Source organism: Toxorhynchites rutilus, chromosome 3 (genome assembly GCF_029784135.1).
Source record: "Toxorhynchites rutilus septentrionalis strain SRP chromosome 3, ASM2978413v1, whole genome shotgun sequence".
Taxonomy (NCBI): Eukaryota; Metazoa; Arthropoda; class Insecta; order Diptera; family Culicidae; genus Toxorhynchites; species Toxorhynchites rutilus.
The window spans coordinates 240,880,788-240,900,004 of NC_073746.1; the positions used below are offsets into that span (position 1 = coordinate 240,880,788).

Here is a 19,217-nt window from a genome sequence, read left to right on the forward strand (position 1 = left end):
CAATCGGTCAAAAGGAAGGGTGTTAAATTTCTTTCTATTGATATGGGACAACCCTACAGATAAACATACAAATATACTCGTACTTACAATAGGTCATGCTAAATAAAACTGTTTAAAACTATAGTATAAAAACTATATTTTTATGTTTTTCATTTTTTGATTATTCTACATATACCATATTTACATTTAAGTGGTGAATAGGGTGGTCACGATGTATCAAGTAGTTTATAGTTTAATTATTGAAATTTAAGCACCGGCTCATTCTACCACCCCTGTTCATTATACCTGCATTTCCCCTAACAAATTCCAATGCGAGTAAGCAACAACTTTTCACTCACGTTTGTGATTCTGTAGCATAGTTTCCGAAAAAAGTTTCGTGCAACATCTCTGCAACAAATGTATGCTGCATCAATCTACTACGTAATTTGTATACTTTCAGGCTATTGCTTATAAGTGCGTGAAACATTTCAAAACTGAACAAAAACACACCGCCACATCGTGGTTAGTGTCTGAACAAAGTGGCTTGACAATTATTACAGGTGTGCTAGATTTTTTGTATCATACACAAAATTTATACCGGATTTCCGTATGTGTTTCTTACAAAATTGGAATCGTCGACAAGACAAACAAAAACTATTACCGGTTTTACTCCAGAAAGCGTGTGAATTTGCTCTTTGAATTGACAAAGGAAGGAAGGAAGGTATTGTATTATAGAGACTTTAAACTTTTGCAGTTCATTCGTCTCTAGCCTTGAGAAAGGCCCTTTGAAAACTCCCAGCGGAGGTGGTAGCACTGGAGTAGAAACTCCAGCGCTACCACCTACGCCCTCTTGCCTTGAGAAAGGCACTCGATCCCCCGCCGTCCAGCCCGTCCAGCAACGATGTTGTCCAGTCGGTGTCCACACAAAGAATGTTGACAAAGGGTTTCTGCTTCAACCCTTTATAAGGCCGTGGCAAACATTGGCCACTCACAAAAAGGTTTTTTAGCCGCACTCGAAATATTATTTCAATATATTGCTAAACAAAATACTTCTTTTTTTCACGTGCGAACAACTGCTCCAACGGCATAAAAGAAAGGGTTTTTTTCGCATCGAATCGTTACTGGCGATGAAAAGTAGGTCCATTACGACAATCCTAAACGTCGGGCAATGTATGGATACCCGGCGATGCATCAAAATCGACGGCCCCGCGAAATATTCACGACCAGAAGGTTATGCTGTCTATTTGGTGGGACCAGCTGGGTGTGGTGTACTATGAGCTGCTAAAACCCACCAACCCGCCGTATTCTCCAGACATTGCTTCATCCGATTACTACCTTTTTCGATCGATACGACATGGCCTAGTTGACCAGCACTTCTTCAATTTTGATGAAGTCATAAATTGGATCGATTCGATGAGCCGATAAACTGGCCGATTATTTCTGCAAAGGGATCCATGAATTGCCGGAAATATGGGATAAAGTTGTGACTAGCGATGGGCAATACTAAATTTGTAACAATTTTTGCAGAATAAAGTATTAATTTTTGAAAAAAAAAACGAAGAAACTTGTCTATTCCTTAGTACTCCTATTATATAAATAAAATTGCATCACCAAATGTGTTGGTAAACGCAAAACCCGAGGAAGGAATGGTTCGATTTCAGCCGTCTTCATTTTGTTGTATTCGTCTCTGCTCGTAGATCAATGTTATGGCGAGAAAAAAAAGATTTTTTTTTAAACTTCGAAAGAATGTTTTTATTTAAAAAAAAATCTTATATGTTCTACAATGACATCGTTGTCAGCCCAATTGGTTCTCGCCTTTGCAGAATTAAGGTACGTGTTCCGTTGGTGTGAAACGGAAGTGGCAAAGGATTCTCAGGTGAAATAATACGCTTTGAAAATAAAAATTATGAAGGTTTTTTTTACATCAAACATGTACTCCATGTTCCGGACAAACATGTTATTTGCAAGTAGATCAAGCATCTTAAGTGAAAATTGTGCTTGAAAATAAATTTATATTATAATGATGAATTTTGGTAGAAGTAATTGATAATTTATAAAAAAACCCATTAGAAGTTCAATCATTGGAGAGTTCTGCGATTGAACCCACGAACGTTCGCTCAATAAGAAAATTTGAATGTTCGAAAGAATTGATATCTAAAAGGCAATTGTGAGTGGATCGAAGTTCGCCGGATCAGCAATTTTTCAATAAAGTCTTTAATAACCGTCGTCTCGTTAGTAAAATTAAGTTTGCTGATATACAGAAAAATGTCTCTTTCTCAAAAAGAACTGATTCTGTGAAATCAAGCTCTGAACATCTTTTGTGAAGAGTGTAACTGAATTTGTTTTTACTAGTTTTACCTAATACAGGGAATTCTCACATCGTTTCAAATAAATGTATGCACATTTCATAACTTATTATCGTAGCATCTTTTTAATAAAATATCATTCACGGGGTGGATATGTTTTGTCATTACATCTACTGAATTACTTTTTTTGTACATGAAAGCTGCTTTCTACTATTTGATGAATATCAGTATTTGATTCATAAAAACCATCCTACAAAAAATAGAGTTAATCCAATAGAGACTGGCGATTCGACAGTTCCATATGGCAACAGAAAAATTTCCGCCATAACCTGGCAAGCGACGAGTTCAATGATGCCTGCCACTTTCCGCGCTGTCCGTTTGACGTTTGCCGAAATTCTCTCCATCCTCGAGTGTTTCCGGCAGAGGATGACCTTGTGTTTCGGGCAGGAAAAACACGAAGCATGCACCTATCAGTGGGATTATACCAAAGATGATCGGAGGTAACCAGTGAGATATAACTCCCATTCCGGCCACAAACGGAGCAATCATCGAGCCAATTCGAGCAATCATCGATGCGGTACCGATGCCAACATTTCGCACAACCGTTGGGAAAAGCTCCCCTGCGTACAAGTACACCGTAGGGAAAGAGATGCTCATTCCGACGAGACCGATAGACGCCAGACCAACATTCAGCCAAGTGGCATCATGTGGAACGAAGGCGATCGCGAGCATAGTTAGACCGGTGAGAGTGTTCGATGTTATTAAAGTTTTTTTACGTCCATAGGCTTTCATCATGTAGATACAAATGACAGTTCCCGGAAGTTCCAAAGCGGCTCCGATGGCTACATTGGTGAAAATATCTCCCCCAGAGTGTCCAATGTATTGAGCCACGCCAAAGAATGCCAGTCCACAGACGAACCAGTTGAAGCACATGAACAACGATTTCATTCGCATGTTGGGCGTCCTGAACAGGTCAATCAGATTGCCTTTCGCGGCAGTTCCGTGGCTTTTTGTCTTGGCGTGTTGCTCCAGGTCACTGCGAATGTTTTCCGTTGGTAGTTTATTGCGTTTGGCAGCCTTTTCCAGCACTTCGATAGCTCCGTCCGTGTTGCCAGACGTAAACAGAAAGCGAGGCGATTCAGGAACCAACCAGTAGTAGGAGACCAACAGCACGGAGAAAATTGACAGTGCAAATTGGAGGTGATGCCAGTCGCGCAGGAAGTATGCGAATCCTGCCAGCGTCAGATGGCCCAGGTTGAATGGAATCTGGTACAGCACGGAGAACAGTTCGCGCCATTTCGGACCGATGATCTCCATGACGAGCACGAAGCTGTAAAGGAAAGATGAATTGTTAGTAAAACTAGAATCAGTGGCAATAGTTAAATAATGAAATAATTCAACGGATAAAATAGGAATGCTGTGCGAATCATTCATAGAAACGTATGAAGAGCAGTTCTGTCACTGAAAACGGTGCTTAGTATCTACGGCAAAAATGAATTCTCTTGAATTCATTCTCTCCTTCAAGAGAAAGAAGAAGAGCGCTAAACGCCTGCCAAATCAAACCGCCATTATAAATCGACGGAAAGCTAAGCCGGTTTGAAGTCATTTTTTAAAAACTAGAGAAATTTAATTTAAAAACAAATGTTCCAGACAATGACAGTTCTACGTCAAGCTTCCGTCCATTCCTCTTGTACTATTTTACAACCCACATATAATTGACCTTCGAATTATAATGCAAGTGAAAGGTATATGTGTATACAATTGACTACGCCTGATTGATTACAAATTACAGTTAGAAAAATGTCCGCAACATAAACAACAACAATCGATCCACTAGTTCAACGACACAATCTAAACTAATTGAACGATACTTTGCATCGTAGACATTCTAGTGTCGACAGTTGCTGTAAGTTGTACCAGAACAGAAAAGGTTTCGCATAATTTACCGTTCCTTTTATAATTCGAAACGGTCAGAAAACTGCAAACGGAGCTCGGCTTACCTGGTGACCATTGTTCCACCGGTTGCCACGGCTGTGATGAAGCGAAGTACAACGAATCCCCAAAACCATGGGATGTATGCAGCTGCAACACCCGAGATCAGCTGAATTATAACCGCAATCACCATCGGCGGCCTTCTTCCGAACCTGAGCACGAGATACAGAAAAAAAGCATCAATCAATCGAGCGTAAAACTCGTTTCCATTTCCATGTCATTTGCTGCCGACCGGACTTACTTGTCAGCCAGAGACCCGAACAACACACCGCCGACCAGAATACCAAACATGAAGATGGTTTGCGACAGGTTAACCAGATTGGCTTTCTCGCAGACCAAGTTCCACTCGCTGATGATCGTCGAGCTGAACACACTGGTGTCGTATTCCCAGCTGGTGCACTCACTCGAGCACTTGTCCAGGGTGGTGTTCGAAGCACAAGTGTAATTCATGGCCGCACCCAAGAAGATAATGCCCATCTGATGCCATGCCACGGGAAATTTCAGTGGAAAAACCACCGCGCAAACCAAGATGTGCCACCAACCGAGCTGGCCCATGGCGCGCTGCACCGGGTCCAGATTCCATTTGGAGTCGCTTTTTTTCGCTGCGTTCGTTGCGGTCACTATTGGAGAAGAGAAAAAGGAAACAATCATTAATGTCAGCAGGAAACATTGACCTACAACAATCAGAACTGGAATATCTCTGAAATCAATTATTCAATTAGTTTCTCTTGAGTAATTACGGCATGAAGTATCTGGCACCTACAGAAAGCGGCGTGAAATTGCTGCAAAATTAGTGAGGGTATTTGAGTAACTATAGCTGAAGAATCGGTTTAATGCATGGGCTGAAAGGTTTTCTGTGTTGATACATGGATAGTATTATACATTTACATTTGGAAGACTTATTAGCGATTGATATAAAAAAATGTGAAGCAAACTTTGAGTAAGTCTGCACCATTGTACTGGATGTCAACTAAAATTTTGGAATTTCTTCCTCAAGGTGTCAAAAAAAAGACAAGCATAAGAAGAAGACATGATATATTGAAATTAAAGATACATTGTCCATAGTTGAAAAAAATTAGTGAATACATGAAAACAGTCCGAAGTCGGCTGTACGGCGAGCTTTCGTTTCATGTCAGAACAGGTGCGTTTAACAGCCTTCATATAAACTTTTCGAATGCATCTCTTCATTCTCTTGATTTTGAACACCAAGAAGCTCAAAATCCCGAAGAAATATTCGATTGGACGACACTGAGGTGAATTTGTCGAGTTGAGGTTTTTGGGTACTAATGGGATCAAATGCTGCAGGATGTTTTTGTTGTTGGATCAAAATTTTCTACAAACATTCGTTCTGATACACATGTTGATTGATAGCCAACCCAGAGGGCTTAAGCCATTGCTTAGAAATACATCTCTCAGAATTGGCAATATACAGCATCACTTTCTGTTCAAACTTATGTTTAAACTTATATTTTATGTTTGGGGATGCAGTACAACTATCCATGGAATAGTATCGACCGTTTCCGGGAATGTGCGTCCTCGAAAGAGGGATGTAAAGTTCACCGTCAAAAACAAAACATTATTCGGAATATTTTTTTATCAACCAGCGGCGTTGGGGTTACAGCGTCGAAATCTGTTTCTCAGTGTATTTCGGGACTTTTGTCTTCTTTTGGTACTTTATTCCGACTCTTCAATGTTTTGGAGATGTACTAGTGAGAACAGTTGAACTTTTTTGCGGCATCCGGTTGTCTTAGTGAAGCAAAACTGCAAAACTGAGCAAGCAAAACAAAACAAAAAAATACTTGCTGAAAGAGGAGAGAAAGGACTTGATTTTTATTTTTAAAATATACTACTCACTTAACCTAATTCAAATCCAAACCTATGATACTACTGTAAATCATAAAGTTTCTGGGCAATTTTATGCTCGGAATTAAAGCACGTCTCTCCAAATCTCTGAATAAATTTGTGGAATTTCACTTCCCTAGTACCCAGACATGCTCTGTCGTGAACCTCCGATGTTCTCAGCGCGTTGCAGTCTCAGCCTGTGCGTCTGGGAACAGCCGCACGATCTGATGTTTCAGACAAAGTTTAGAATTTCTGCCGTGTAACGAGTACAGTGACCGGAGCAAAATGTCACTTTTCGTGACGATTATATTAACGTGAGTTCTCAAAATCAGATGACTATCTAGAGCGGTGGTGGCCCTCCAACTTGCTTCATGCGGCCTGCAGCCTGATTTGAAAAAAAAAATGATATGGGCCAAAATGAGAATATACAGTAAAACCTGTTTTTATGCGTTTTTATGTAAAACCTGTTTTTCTTCACTATGTATTTCATCGCTCTACATAGGGACTGTGTCAGCTAATTCCCATTGTCATGTTTTGTTTTAAGGTGTCAGTAGGAGCTTATTGAAGGGTGCAAAAAATGATTTTATGATCTGCACAAGTGAGTAGGCCACTTATTAAAGTGAAAAAAGGAAATCGAATATTGATCACGAATGAAATCATTAGGATTATGTTTTCTCAAGGAAACTTTTTTTATGCGGTCCCTATCCATCGCATAAAAAAAGATTGATAAGTAAACTTTTTAAACTCTTTAAACATGTTTGCAAAAAAAATGTTTTTCCACTATGTTTTAAAGCTACTGGTGAAGTTTAGTACGATTTTTTTGTGCCGTCCCTATCCCCCGCACAAAAACAGGTTTGCCTGTAATTCTTCCATACAATTGAATAAAAATAACTTTGTGAGTAATTCTTGTTAACTATGTATATCCTGATCATTTTCTGTAACTGCGGTAACTGCTGGGACGTTTTCAAGAGTCTTATGAGAGAGAACAGAATGTACATAAGCGTGAGTATATAAGAGAGCGAGAGAGAGAGAGAAAGAGAAAGTTTGGGAAAGAATTCATTCGATTTTGCTGCACTCTCTTCCTGCGGCAGTCAAGTTCATTCACCATTTCAGTGTCTCGCATTTTTCGCTCGCTCGTGTGTTTTGTAAATTAAAGCAAAAAGGAGGCCTGCATTAGTAAAAAAGAAAGTGGCTGACAAAGGACGTGTATTCCAGGAGAAATATACTTTTTTACGAGCATAAATTCGACAATGGTTTATTTGATTCGGAATGAAGCTGCTGCTGTTATGAAGGTTCAATCTGAAACGAAAATTGTGGAGCGAATTTTTTTTGTTTGAAAGTTTGAAAGAACGAGCTGCCAACTATGTATTTTACTCAGTGGTGATGGATGAGGGATATAGATATTTCAAATACAGCTAAAAATATTTGTTTGGAACATATACAAGGATTTTAAAGTAACCGAGGAATTGGCTTGCCTTTTCCCTATGAACGTAGGATTCGAGGATGTTTTGAAGCATATCGTCCAAATCATCAAGCAACTCGCACGCGTTGGATCATCGTGAGTTTCGAGCTTTTCTTGAAGCACAGTATAGCAAAATTTCATATGTTACCGAGGTACAATGATTTACTAGAGGAGAAGTACTTCAATGAGGTTTAGGTTTCTTCGTAAAGAAATTGCGGAATTAATGTGAAGTGAGGGAAAACCGGCTGGGAATTTCAAAAGTGGATGGATGGCATATCTTGTTTTCGTGGCGGATATCACAAGCCAAACGAATGATTTTCTTTGGGTCTACTGAAAGTAATACAATGCTAGTACAGTAACCTGTTTTTGTGCGGTTTTTTTTGGGCGATTTTTTTTTTTGTGCGATTTTGTTTGTGCGGTTTTTTGTGCGGTATATGAAAAGAAGCATATTTGACGAAGTTATCGTCCATTTAGTTTTTTTCGATGGTTTATATGCATTTTAGTGTAAAAAAAGCATAATTGCATCTCAATTGCCCACTTCTGAAATCATCCCCCTCATCCCATCAAATGCTCTAAGTTTTTGCATGACATGATATCTAACAGCATCACGTTTTGGCATGCAACTAAAATTACAAAACAGCCACGAGCAACCGAAAAGGCAAACTGTTCCATCGCAAAGCAAGGAAAGAAAAGGAAATTGAACGGTGAACGGTTTTCTTGGGGGAAACTTTTTTTATGCGGTCCCTATCTACCGCACAAAAAAAGTTTTTTTCAAGATGTGTACCGAACACGGTTTTTGAAAGTTACTGGTGAAGTTATGCACGATTTTTTTTATGCGGTCCCTATCCCCGCACAAAAAAAGGTTTTCCTGTACTGCATTGTATTAATACAACGTAGGGTAAACAGCCCTACCTTCTTCCTAATCCAACCTTCGAGGAATAAAGATCGCGAATTAAAAACGATGACATTAAGTTTGATTTTTTATCTGTGATCCGAGTGTGGTTCCTGGGATTATTTATCTGCCGGAAATCACGATCCTGCCCTATCAATTGGTGCAATGTACCTCCTCGAAATGTTCTGCGAACAGATTTGCCAATCCTTCCGGGGTATCAGCGCTATTAGCGTTAAAAGTTATTTTGCGTTGGAATAGATTTGAATGCTTCTGATTGCGGATAAACGTTCAAAAATAGGCGGACTTTCGCTTGTAGGAGTGTCTCGTGAATCATCTACATAGAACATGCTCATTCAGGACTGCATACAAAGAGTCGTAGAATATGCTTTCCATCTCGTCAGTATCCTTGCATTTGGTAACATTTTTAGAGTTTTGCAATAAATGATGCATTGGTAACATTTTTTGAGTATTGCAACATTTCAATTTCTCTTGAAAGTGAAGACGAATTGTTCGTGTCATCAAGGAATTTCTTTTCAAGTATGGAAAACCACGAAAAACCATTCAAGCGAACGATTAAAACGCTAACCATTGTGCAACGTTTAAGCATCATCGAGCAGGTCGAAAAGTATGGACGGAATGGGTCTGAAGCTACAAAAAAAAATCAGTATTGCACAAAGTACGGTATCAATATTCTTCAAGCTATAGGAAAAATGAAATTGGAAGGGAAAATTTAAAATTGAAAATTGGAAACAAAACGACACTAGACGTTTCAAGAAGAAGAAGTCACCACCAGTGATATACGAGAGCAACACCAAGGCCTGAATGGCTTCAATGCTTTTTGAGAAATGGATAATGCAACTTGACGAAACAATTGCAATGAAAATAAAAAGGTATTAATGCTGGAATTATGTGTAATGGTAATGTATTATACTTATATCTATTTCTACTCAAAGGTGGTCATCACTCATCACTGCGCACCCAAAATCACTCCGACCAAAGCGCAAATCGATAAGCTTACAATTTTTCCACAAAACTTTACATCGGTAGTTCAGCAGCTGGACTTCGACATAATCGAGAACCTGAATCAGTTTTATCGTCATTTTCGATTAATTGGTTAAACGAAGACTACAAGAAATGGAGGATTTTTGTCCTTTTTAACCTTCATGTTATTCAGCATTCTTACTGTATTTAAATGCACTCTAGAACCCTTCAGATACACCGGTATTGGATGCAATTGGAATACTTCCACCCTCTAAGATCAATAAGGTTAAAAATTTGCTTCAGGAAAACCTGTTTAAAATTGCTTCAAGAAAACCAAATTTTCCTTCAATGATGATCATGATATTCCGCTGGCAGAAATAATGTGTCGTGAGCTTGCTGATGTCGACAGAACAGTACCGTTTAATTACTCAACGTCTTTTAATAATTAGTGCGAAAAGGACCAAAACGTGATTTGCTGTGATCTGATGCCAGATATCGATATACTGGAAAAAGCTGAGGAAAACACTGAAGATAGTAGTCCAACCTAGTTGGAGAATATTCAGGAAGGTTCAGATGATTGTGTCGAAATTACACCTTCGAACGTTAAATCAAACCTGAAGAATATGTCCGGAATATTGAAATCAACTGAAAATGTTCCTGTGAAGCTTTTTAAACATTTCTATCTGATTGAACAGTTCCTGCGTGATAATCACAATTTAGTTTGAATAACATACTTAATCAATATTTTCTTTGTTAACCTAGTTCCTTATACAGGTCGGACTCGATTGTATACCGTTTGAAAAAAAAATATGAATTATTTCCAGAAAAAATGTAACCTTTCAACGTTAAAGTGAAATTTAAGTGACTTTTATAAGTACAGTGGGTTAAAAATCACGATGTTTGAAGATTTTGCTTGAATTTTCACCAGGAATTGTTTATATCGGTATTGCAGCAACATTAAGGCAGTATTCTAGTCTAGAAATTTGAAAAAAAAAATTCCTTCATATTTCTGTAGTTTGGGCATTCAAGAACCTAGGAAGAACTAGGAAGAACTTCAAAATCAAAATCAAAAATCCTATTATTTACCGAGTTAGAGCCATTTCAGTGATGCGGTATCTAACCTGGTACGGCAATAACAATGAACTTCAAACGCGTTTTTCTCGAAACTATTTTTTCCAAACTGGCGTACCCGATATCTCAAGTTCTACTGAATCGATTCATGTCGAAATGGATACAATCTGCAGGCATCTCGGTATCGCATGAACCTCTAAAATGTGATATTTTTTATATTTGCTATTTTTAAAAAATCGGGAAACGTAAGAAAAAACGTTTTAAACCGCATTTTGTTTTTCTAACGGCCACCATTTTGTCAAAAAAGATGTTTTTGACTTGTCCGAGGTTCATACGACAGCGGCATCTTTACTGATTCAGAATCTGTTCGATTTTTTTGTTTCAGATAACCAGAAAGGCTGGAATCGTGTACGCCATGGCACAACTTTTTGTGAACCCTATCATTTCATCAGCTCTTAACTATTCTAGTTATGAATATTTTTTTCCATTAAATTTTTGTTCTATTGTTAAAAGATAGATGAACAAATAATAATATAAAGGATACTAAAAATATTCTTTGTTTTATCTTTACGATGCTCGAGAAAACGTCCGAAATACGTGTCTCCACACTAGAATACCCCCTTAAGAGAGATAGAAGTTGGCTGTCATGGAACAAATTGTAGAGTGGTTAGAGAGCTTTAACTTGATTGACAGAAACAATGAAGTTTAGTATAAATTTTTGGGATAAAATCAATAATTACACATTAAGAATTACTAACTTTTGTATTTTCCGCTTCCAAAATGTTATTTAAATCCACTAATTTAGATGTTCCACTACTATATACTGTACTACATTTTCTCATCTTTGATATGAAAGTAACATCGGCTTACGTTGCGTGCTTTCCAATGTAGAGCCAGTTTGAGCCAACAGAATCCGAAACAAAAAAAATTTCTATAACTCTGTCTTCGTTGAAATTCGAACATGTACGTAGAAGCATTTTTTTTCATCAAATATAACCATCTATCACCTCCTGAGAGATACTGGAAAAAAAAATTTCATGTGAGAAAGGTGTTTTCTGACTTTAAGGGGATGAATCAAAAATTCAAATTCATACCATAATTGGGACACTTACCCTAATATAATATATTTGCAATATATTTCATAAAAAACAATTGTGAAAAAATGTTCTGTATTTCGTTACCTCCCTAACTCGATGGTCCCCTTGGATATCGAGCTAGGGAGAGTTGACTGTACAGGCAAATCTTTTTTTGTGCGGGGGATAGGGACCGCACAAAAAAAGTCGCATGAAATAGAATCGTGCAAAACTTCACCAGCAGCTTTAAAAAATCGTGTTCGGTACACATTTTGAAAAAAAACCTGTTTTTGTGCGGTAGATAGGGACCGCATAAAAAAAGTTTCCCCCAAGGAAATAACTCAAATCCACGCCATCCACCGTTCAATTTCCTTTTGTTTCCCTGTTTTGCGATGAGACACTTTGCCTTTTCGGTTGCTCGTGGCTGTTTTGTGCTTTTAGTTGCATGCCAAAGCGTGATGCTGTTAGATATCATGTCATGCAAAAACTTAGAAAAACTTAGAGCATTTGATGGGAGGAGGGAAATGATTTCAGAAGTGGATAATTGAGACGCAAATATGCTTTTATCGCACTGAAATGCATATAAACCATTGAAAAAAACTAAATGGACGATAACTTCGTCAAATATGCTTCTTTTCATATACCGCACAGAAAAAATCGCACAAAAAAAACCGCGCAAGAACAGAAAATCGCACATAAAAAACCGCACAAAAACAGGTTTTATCGTATAACAAAAAAATGAGATAATTTCTACTATTTTTTTTTTTTCCATTCTGAAATAAGTATATCCGAAGAAATAAAAAAGCAACTAATCGCTTCCGGTGGAAGCAGGAATATAACAAACAAATGAGATAATTTCTTCTAAATTAACTTATAAATTTCTTTCCATTTTGAAATAAGTTTATCTGAAGAGATAAATGAGAGAATTGAGTAAGGTAATTTCGAAGGCCACACGTTGATCTATAAACCTACAATTATACAACGGCTGTAACATTGTTCAAACATAATAACTAATAACAGAAGTAGACAAAACAGAAATCACAAATTCATGAAAAAAAATCGGAAATCTCTTATCGCAACGTGAACATATAGAACAAACGCCGTCAATTGTATTGACATATAGAAATCCATAATACCAAACGGAAGCAGTTCTCCATCTCTGGACAGCGCAACAATTCTACCGACATCATTATCATTACGCTTCAATTAGCACCGTGTCGAGTTTCGCACGTGTGTCAATGCGGATGAAGCGGCGTCCATTGCACCTGTTTGTTGTTGGCGTCTCGCGTTATCCCCTATTCTTTATGTTGCTTTTTTCAATCGATGTTGAAACCTTACCCACATCAACCAGCGATGGGGTTCCACAACTTCGTCATGCGAGCAAAAAGTGGGGAAAAGTAACATCACGATGATACCAGTGATCCGGAAAAACTTTCGCCACCTGGTAATTCACTGAAACCTCACCCATCAATCCCCACACGGTAGCATCATCTTGCATGTAATTATCATCTCCCGGGCAACCGGGTTCCGATAGTTTTGGTATTTACGCTTCGGCAGATGTTTGTGGCAATTATCACCGATAATATGGCAATAGAGACGCACCGATACTGAGCGAGTAGTCATGGAAGATCCACATATCTCATTGCTTGAAATGTTTGAAAGCGATAGCCGCTTGTTTACTAAACGTAGCCACAGCTTTCCTAGATTCGGGGGTGGCAGCTTTCGGCAAACACGGTCACTGATGAGTGTTGCAATCATGCTGGGAGAGGTCGATAATCCAATAGTTAAACACACGAGATTTGCGAACGGGGGATACATGCTAATTAACTACTCATCGGAGTGGAACTTAGGTGAAACTACTTGACGAATCGTTTCGCTTGATTGATGACCGCCCCCAAACACGGTTATTTTGCCGTTCGGTCACGCAAGTTGAGTGTTGTCATTGGTATACAAATTGTTTATAATTTTTTTTTTTGAGAAAAAATATCAGAAACAGAATTCTATAGGGGGATACCCTGGAAACTCATTTGATCGGTGAGATGATCATCACACTGCGCGTTATTTTTAAAATTGTTGTGCATCTGAAAACCATGACATTTGCAGTGCTCAGAAAAGCAGATATGCAGATACCAATGTATTTTTCTTTTGTTTTCGTTTTGCGTTTCAAGTGGAAGTACATAACCAACGTTGTGTAACAACAAAGAAGTGAACAGTTTCTCAATACTCTCTGTACACAGTCCGAAGATTTTTTTTTTGCGATTAAGTGAAACTGAAACACGTATCAAGATAAGAAATTCAGAGAAAAGCTGGATATAAATTCAGTTAAACTGTACTTCAGACAATTGTTTCCTATGATAGATCTAAGCCAGCGAAATAGGACATCCTCTTTGCACAACTAAGGCTTGTATAACTTATCGAACAATGGCTAATTAAAAACATATTTAGCGCAATCAGCAGAACTCATTTTCTTCCCAGTATTGATTTGTTGTCCATTTTCTACCGGTTAGAACGACCAACAATGGGTTCGAATCGATACAAATTTCGAGCCCGGATGCCAACAGAAAATATTATGCGCTTTCGCAGTATTATTTCGAGCAGATGTTCGCTTATCGACTTCGCCGACTGCGAAGCGTATCAAATTCATTGTAATCAAATTCTATGGCATCATTCGTATAGAAAAGAGGAGGTGCGGGTAAGTGGGGGTAAGATGGACAGGTGGTTGATTTGTATAGTTATATTACGAATTTCAAATTTCTGTCAATGAGAACCTCTCCTGCATGCTATTTTTATATTATTGAAACCATCCTATGACAATGAACACTGATCAAAAGTGGAAAAGGTAAGTTGCCAGTGGGAGTGAGATAGAATGTGAAAATTCTGTTTATTATATGTAGGAATGCCCTGCGTCTATAAAAGGAAATAAAATCGCCAAAGGTGGACTATTTAGAAGCTGACTGGAACCAAAAGCAAAATAGATGAGGGTCTGTTCGTTTAGACTACTGAAAAGCACTATATCACTTCAAGGTGGATTAATTCATTTTTTTTCATCATTTCACATACTTTCGTGACGAGTTCAGACCTTGGTTGAATAAAATTATTTCTCTTACGAGCGATAAACTTCTACGCTTCCTATATTACAAATCTGTCCATATTCCCCCCCACTATATGTCCATATTACCCGCATCGAAAAAAATGTTCTACTTTTCGGTCTGTTTTAAATTCAGTAAAAACATTGACTTTTTGACGTGGGACTACGTATAACTGAAGTATTTGGAGGGGGGGGGGGCTGTGGTAAAATGAAAACATAAACACAGAACATGCAAAAAAAAGGGAAGATTCCGAATGCTTATAACTCGAACTTTTCTTACTGTGTCAGAAAGATGTTTGCATCAATTGATAGGGAATATTTGTATGCATCCATCGCAATTAATAAAATGTTATTTTTCATTAGATAAACGACTGAATAACTGTAAAATGTTAAGCGTTATCTAAACGCCCTAACTACCTCGTTTTGATTGGATTTGATTTACGGTTTCCCCAACACAGCCATCATAACCAAGCAGCCTTGGGGAAATCGACATTCCAAATACATGAAAGTATGGGGATTTTTGTTCTCACCGGAATGTGTTCCCTAACACTGACTTCAAAACCAAGCAGTGTTGGAGAAATCAGCATTGCAAACATATGAAAGTGGGGGTATTTTTGTTTCGACTGAAATGAGTTTCCCTAACGCAGACTTTAAATCCTAGGAGCGTGGGGAAATCGGTTTTGCAAATAAATGCAAACTGCGAGAACTTTTGTACTCGCTTGCCTTTGTGCAGACTAGAATATGTTTCCTTAACACGGTCTTCTAAACTTAGGAACCTGGGAAAATCTAGCAGACATTAGAGGCGAATGAACTGAAAAGTTTGAAACCTCTCTGATTTACATCAGTCAGTCAGCAGACATTAGAGGCGAATGAACTTTCAAGTTTAAAGGCTCTATAATATAAACAGTATAAGTTGAAGTTGTTGATTCATGCAAGCAGGGGGTACTTTCCTCACCCGAATGTTTTTTTTGCACTCCGAAATGTGTTTTCCTAACACGGATTACAAAAACGGGTACGAACAAAACGCTTTGGCTCGGTTATTCAAGATTGCATTGAAGGATATGCCTTTATATTTTTTGCTCACTGAATTTCTGGCACGGAGTGCCTGAAGTTCATTCGTGGTTCGAGAAGTACGTGCACTTGAGAGATGCAAACTTCAGAGGGAAATGTAAAATAGAATAATCGTTTGATAATTCTTCCGTTCACATATTTTGTCCTAGGCATCATACCAAACATGAAAAGACTGTCATTAACTTTACTTGTAACGAAGAACATAATCTATCACAATGCATGAATTGACTTTACATGGCATTTATTCAATCTCTTTACTCACAAAGCAAATATATTAAATTCGATTGAATTCGGAAATTGTTTAATTCAATCAAAAATTGATGCTAAGCTAAGCTAGTCCCACGTCAACTTTGCGGTTATATCATAGCTATAACCCACCCATTTTTTGTAAAACATTTGGCCGATTGTTTTGAAAAACAGTATATTGAATTGTAACAACCTACATTCAAGTTTTGAGAAACATGAGTTTTCAAAGATACAACTGATGTTCTTCTCAACAGGTCTGTCCTACCCCACTTCTCCTACCTCTGTTACAACCGACATACGGTTCCGAAATGATAGTGATCTTTTGCTGACGCAAGTGTATGTTTGGTGGGGCTTCCGGAACTGATTATCTTCTGCTCAACTGGTTTGGGATCGAGGATATAAATTCTTAAAAACCGATAAAATTCTTCACTTTTGATGAGTCTGTTAGACGCTATCTGTTATTTTTGAAGATACCCTTTGATGATGCAATGATATCCTACTATTGCTATCTAAAATTCTCACCAAAAACACTTCCGCTTTTAGCTAATCTTGTTTCAAACAAAGTTCAAATGCATAGATTTCCAGATTCATGGTTCCTCTCGACCTAGCGTTGTTCGTGGCTCGAACTTTGTATTTGATGGTGCCCAATTAACAACCGGTCAACCTTCAATGTTCTGGTTCGCATCCTTGACCGGGACCGGTTCGGCGAATTTCAGTACTGCCGCCGTATAACTGTGTTTATACCAGCGCATCTGTTCATTACGATGATATTGCCGTTACTACATGGATTGGATAACGTTAATCATACACCATTCATTCGGTCGTTCATCTGTTGCAATCGTCATTTATCTTGAGATATTTGCATTTACATAATTTGTTCATTTTTCATTGCAACTCGAGTAGTATTGATGTTTCGCGACTGGCTGGGATATGGTTGTTCCCATTTATCTGCCGTTGCGGTGATTCCACGATATAATAAGAGAAAATTCCTGTATGAATATCTCTTAAAATGTGGGTTTCTGCAGAACTGGCAGGTGGAGAAACCACATCAATGGTGTGGTAAATTTATTAACTGGCCCACGAAGCTTGCATATGCACACTGCTATATAAAATTGACGTTCGAGCTGGTGATTTTCAATCATTCTGCACACGTTTGTTGCACGTGTTTATTTTCTATGAACGGGACATGATTTCGGTACATATGATAAGCACGTGTTTTCCCGGTGAAAGTGCCATGCAAGACTATCCTCACAGTCTAACTACTCAGAAACATTGGAAAATTTGCTTTGTTGATAGTTATGAAACGTTGATCTTGCGTTGAAGTTCTAATAAGATTCAGTGAATTCACCCTCCACTTCGAAAGAGCCATAGAGAACAGTTGATTGTTGTTTCCAAATCAAGAAAAAAGCAGTTTTTGAAAGATATCATAAACATCAAATGTTTATGAGAAGAGCCACTTTCAATACGCAAACGTGTCAAGTTGGGTTTTAACTCTTTAACCTACAACCTCGAACCGCACTCGTGGCGATTGAAGTGTGCCCAACGTGGTTCGACATATACGACAGGCGAGCTAGATTTTTGTATCGTACACAGAACTTACTCAAACGCATCGTACACAAAACAAACTCATATATAAAATAGCGCGCCAGTATTTTGTTCACAAACTCTAACCGATATTTAAATTTCGTTGATTTCAACCCGTTTTTCCACCGTTTTTTTCTACCAAAATTAAACTCGGGAAAAAACAATCTGGAAAGTAACAGTGTATCGGAAAGTAATATCAAACTTTCAAGAATAAAAAACTACAGGTTGTTGCAATTTTGGGTTGAACACGTTTTATTATTGCTTAGAGTGTTGACAGACAGTAGAGTGAATAATTCACGTAGATCACTGATATCTGTAGAATGACCGTACCTTGGATTTGACACCACCCAACAAATAAGCCTCCGTGCACTTTCTGGACGCTGCCGATCAATTCTTCCTGAAGCCTGACGTGTTCCGAATCACTGTGTCACCCTTCTTGAATATGCCCTTGACATCTGGCCAGTAATGTTCGATTGGCAGCAGTTGGGGACAATTTGGTGGGTTGACGTTTTTCCTGACGTACATGATGTTGTTTTCCGCAAACCACTGGTGAGTAGATTTTGAGTAAGGGGTCGTGCACAAATTACTATATAATTGAGCAGCTAGCTTCAATTCTGGGAGCGAATGAGGTGTGTTTCCTGACCCAAGATGATAAAGCACGTGTTTTAACCCTTTTACGGGTAGTGGCAACTATATTGCCACCAACGATTTATTTTTTTTCTCTTCTTTAACAATAAATTATCACTTCTGGCCTTATGTGGTAACTAGTCTCTAGGAACATGCCTGATTTTTTTGAGCGCAAAAAAATCAAAAACTGTTCATTTTGGAGCCAATTGAATTCAATTTCTTGAAGTTTTAAAAACATATAAACTATTGAGGACCTGCTGAGCCTGATCATGAGTTTTATTAGTTGTTCGTACTAACATAAAAAAATTAAAATATAAAAAATCATGTTTACCATCAAGTGTTGACCGCTAGTCGGGCAGGTGGCAACTATATTGCCACATTTTTTTTCTTAATTCTTAATTTTTTTTCAACCTCCTAGGCTGGTTCGTCTCAGTTGTATTGCCACCATTGTTTTTTAAATGCTTTTGACTGTTTTGCGTATTGAAATTTTTTTTTTGTGTATTTTAACATGTGAACATGTCGTTGTATTGTAGTTTGCGTTGATTACATGCCTAGTTCTCACGTTGTTTTAAGAGTTAATTAAACAAAACAAACTGGAACACCTGCATTCACTAAGCTTAATTCGGACATCAGAACACTTTATCTTACTTTCTTGAGTAATATTTGCCAAGAATAATACATCAAATCTGATATTCCAGGACCAGACATTGGAGGTTTAGAAAAGCATCTGAAGATATCTACATAGATGTTGAAGATGTAGAAATAGAAGCTACTGACCTGGGCGAGAACAAAACCATAGCTTTTAGGACCATCTGCTGAAACGTCAAATGGTTGGACGACTAAAGTTTGAATAAAAAATAGAAATTTAAATAAAAACATACCCGATTAATTTGTTGATTTGAATGAAAAATTCGTGTCCTGTCCTGGCATGAGCTATATAGTAACTCTATGTGCCCTTCTCAGGCATTGACAGTTCTCCAGTTTAGCTTTATTATGCTACCTT

At 38.1% G+C, this 19,217-nt stretch overlaps 1 protein-coding gene across 2 annotated transcripts in view; it reads right to left on the reverse strand.

Annotated features, from left to right (window-relative positions):
* Positions 1 to 2,382: 2,382 nt before the first annotated feature.
* The window catches only part of LOC129779517 (organic cation transporter protein), a 52,331-nt gene continuing 35,496 nt past the window's right edge, over positions 2,383 to 19,217 (reverse strand). For both annotated transcript variants that reach the window (XM_055787036.1, XM_055787037.1), the window contains exons 2-4: positions 4,519 to 4,897; positions 4,286 to 4,429; positions 2,383 to 3,615 (exon numbers count right to left, since the gene is read on the reverse strand). In XM_055787036.1, coding sequence (XP_055643011.1) covers positions 2,631 to 3,615; positions 4,286 to 4,429; positions 4,519 to 4,897 — 1,508 coding nt within the window. In that variant the 3' untranslated portion in view covers positions 2,383 to 2,630. The remainder of the gene's footprint in view (positions 3,616 to 4,285; positions 4,430 to 4,518; positions 4,898 to 19,217) is intronic.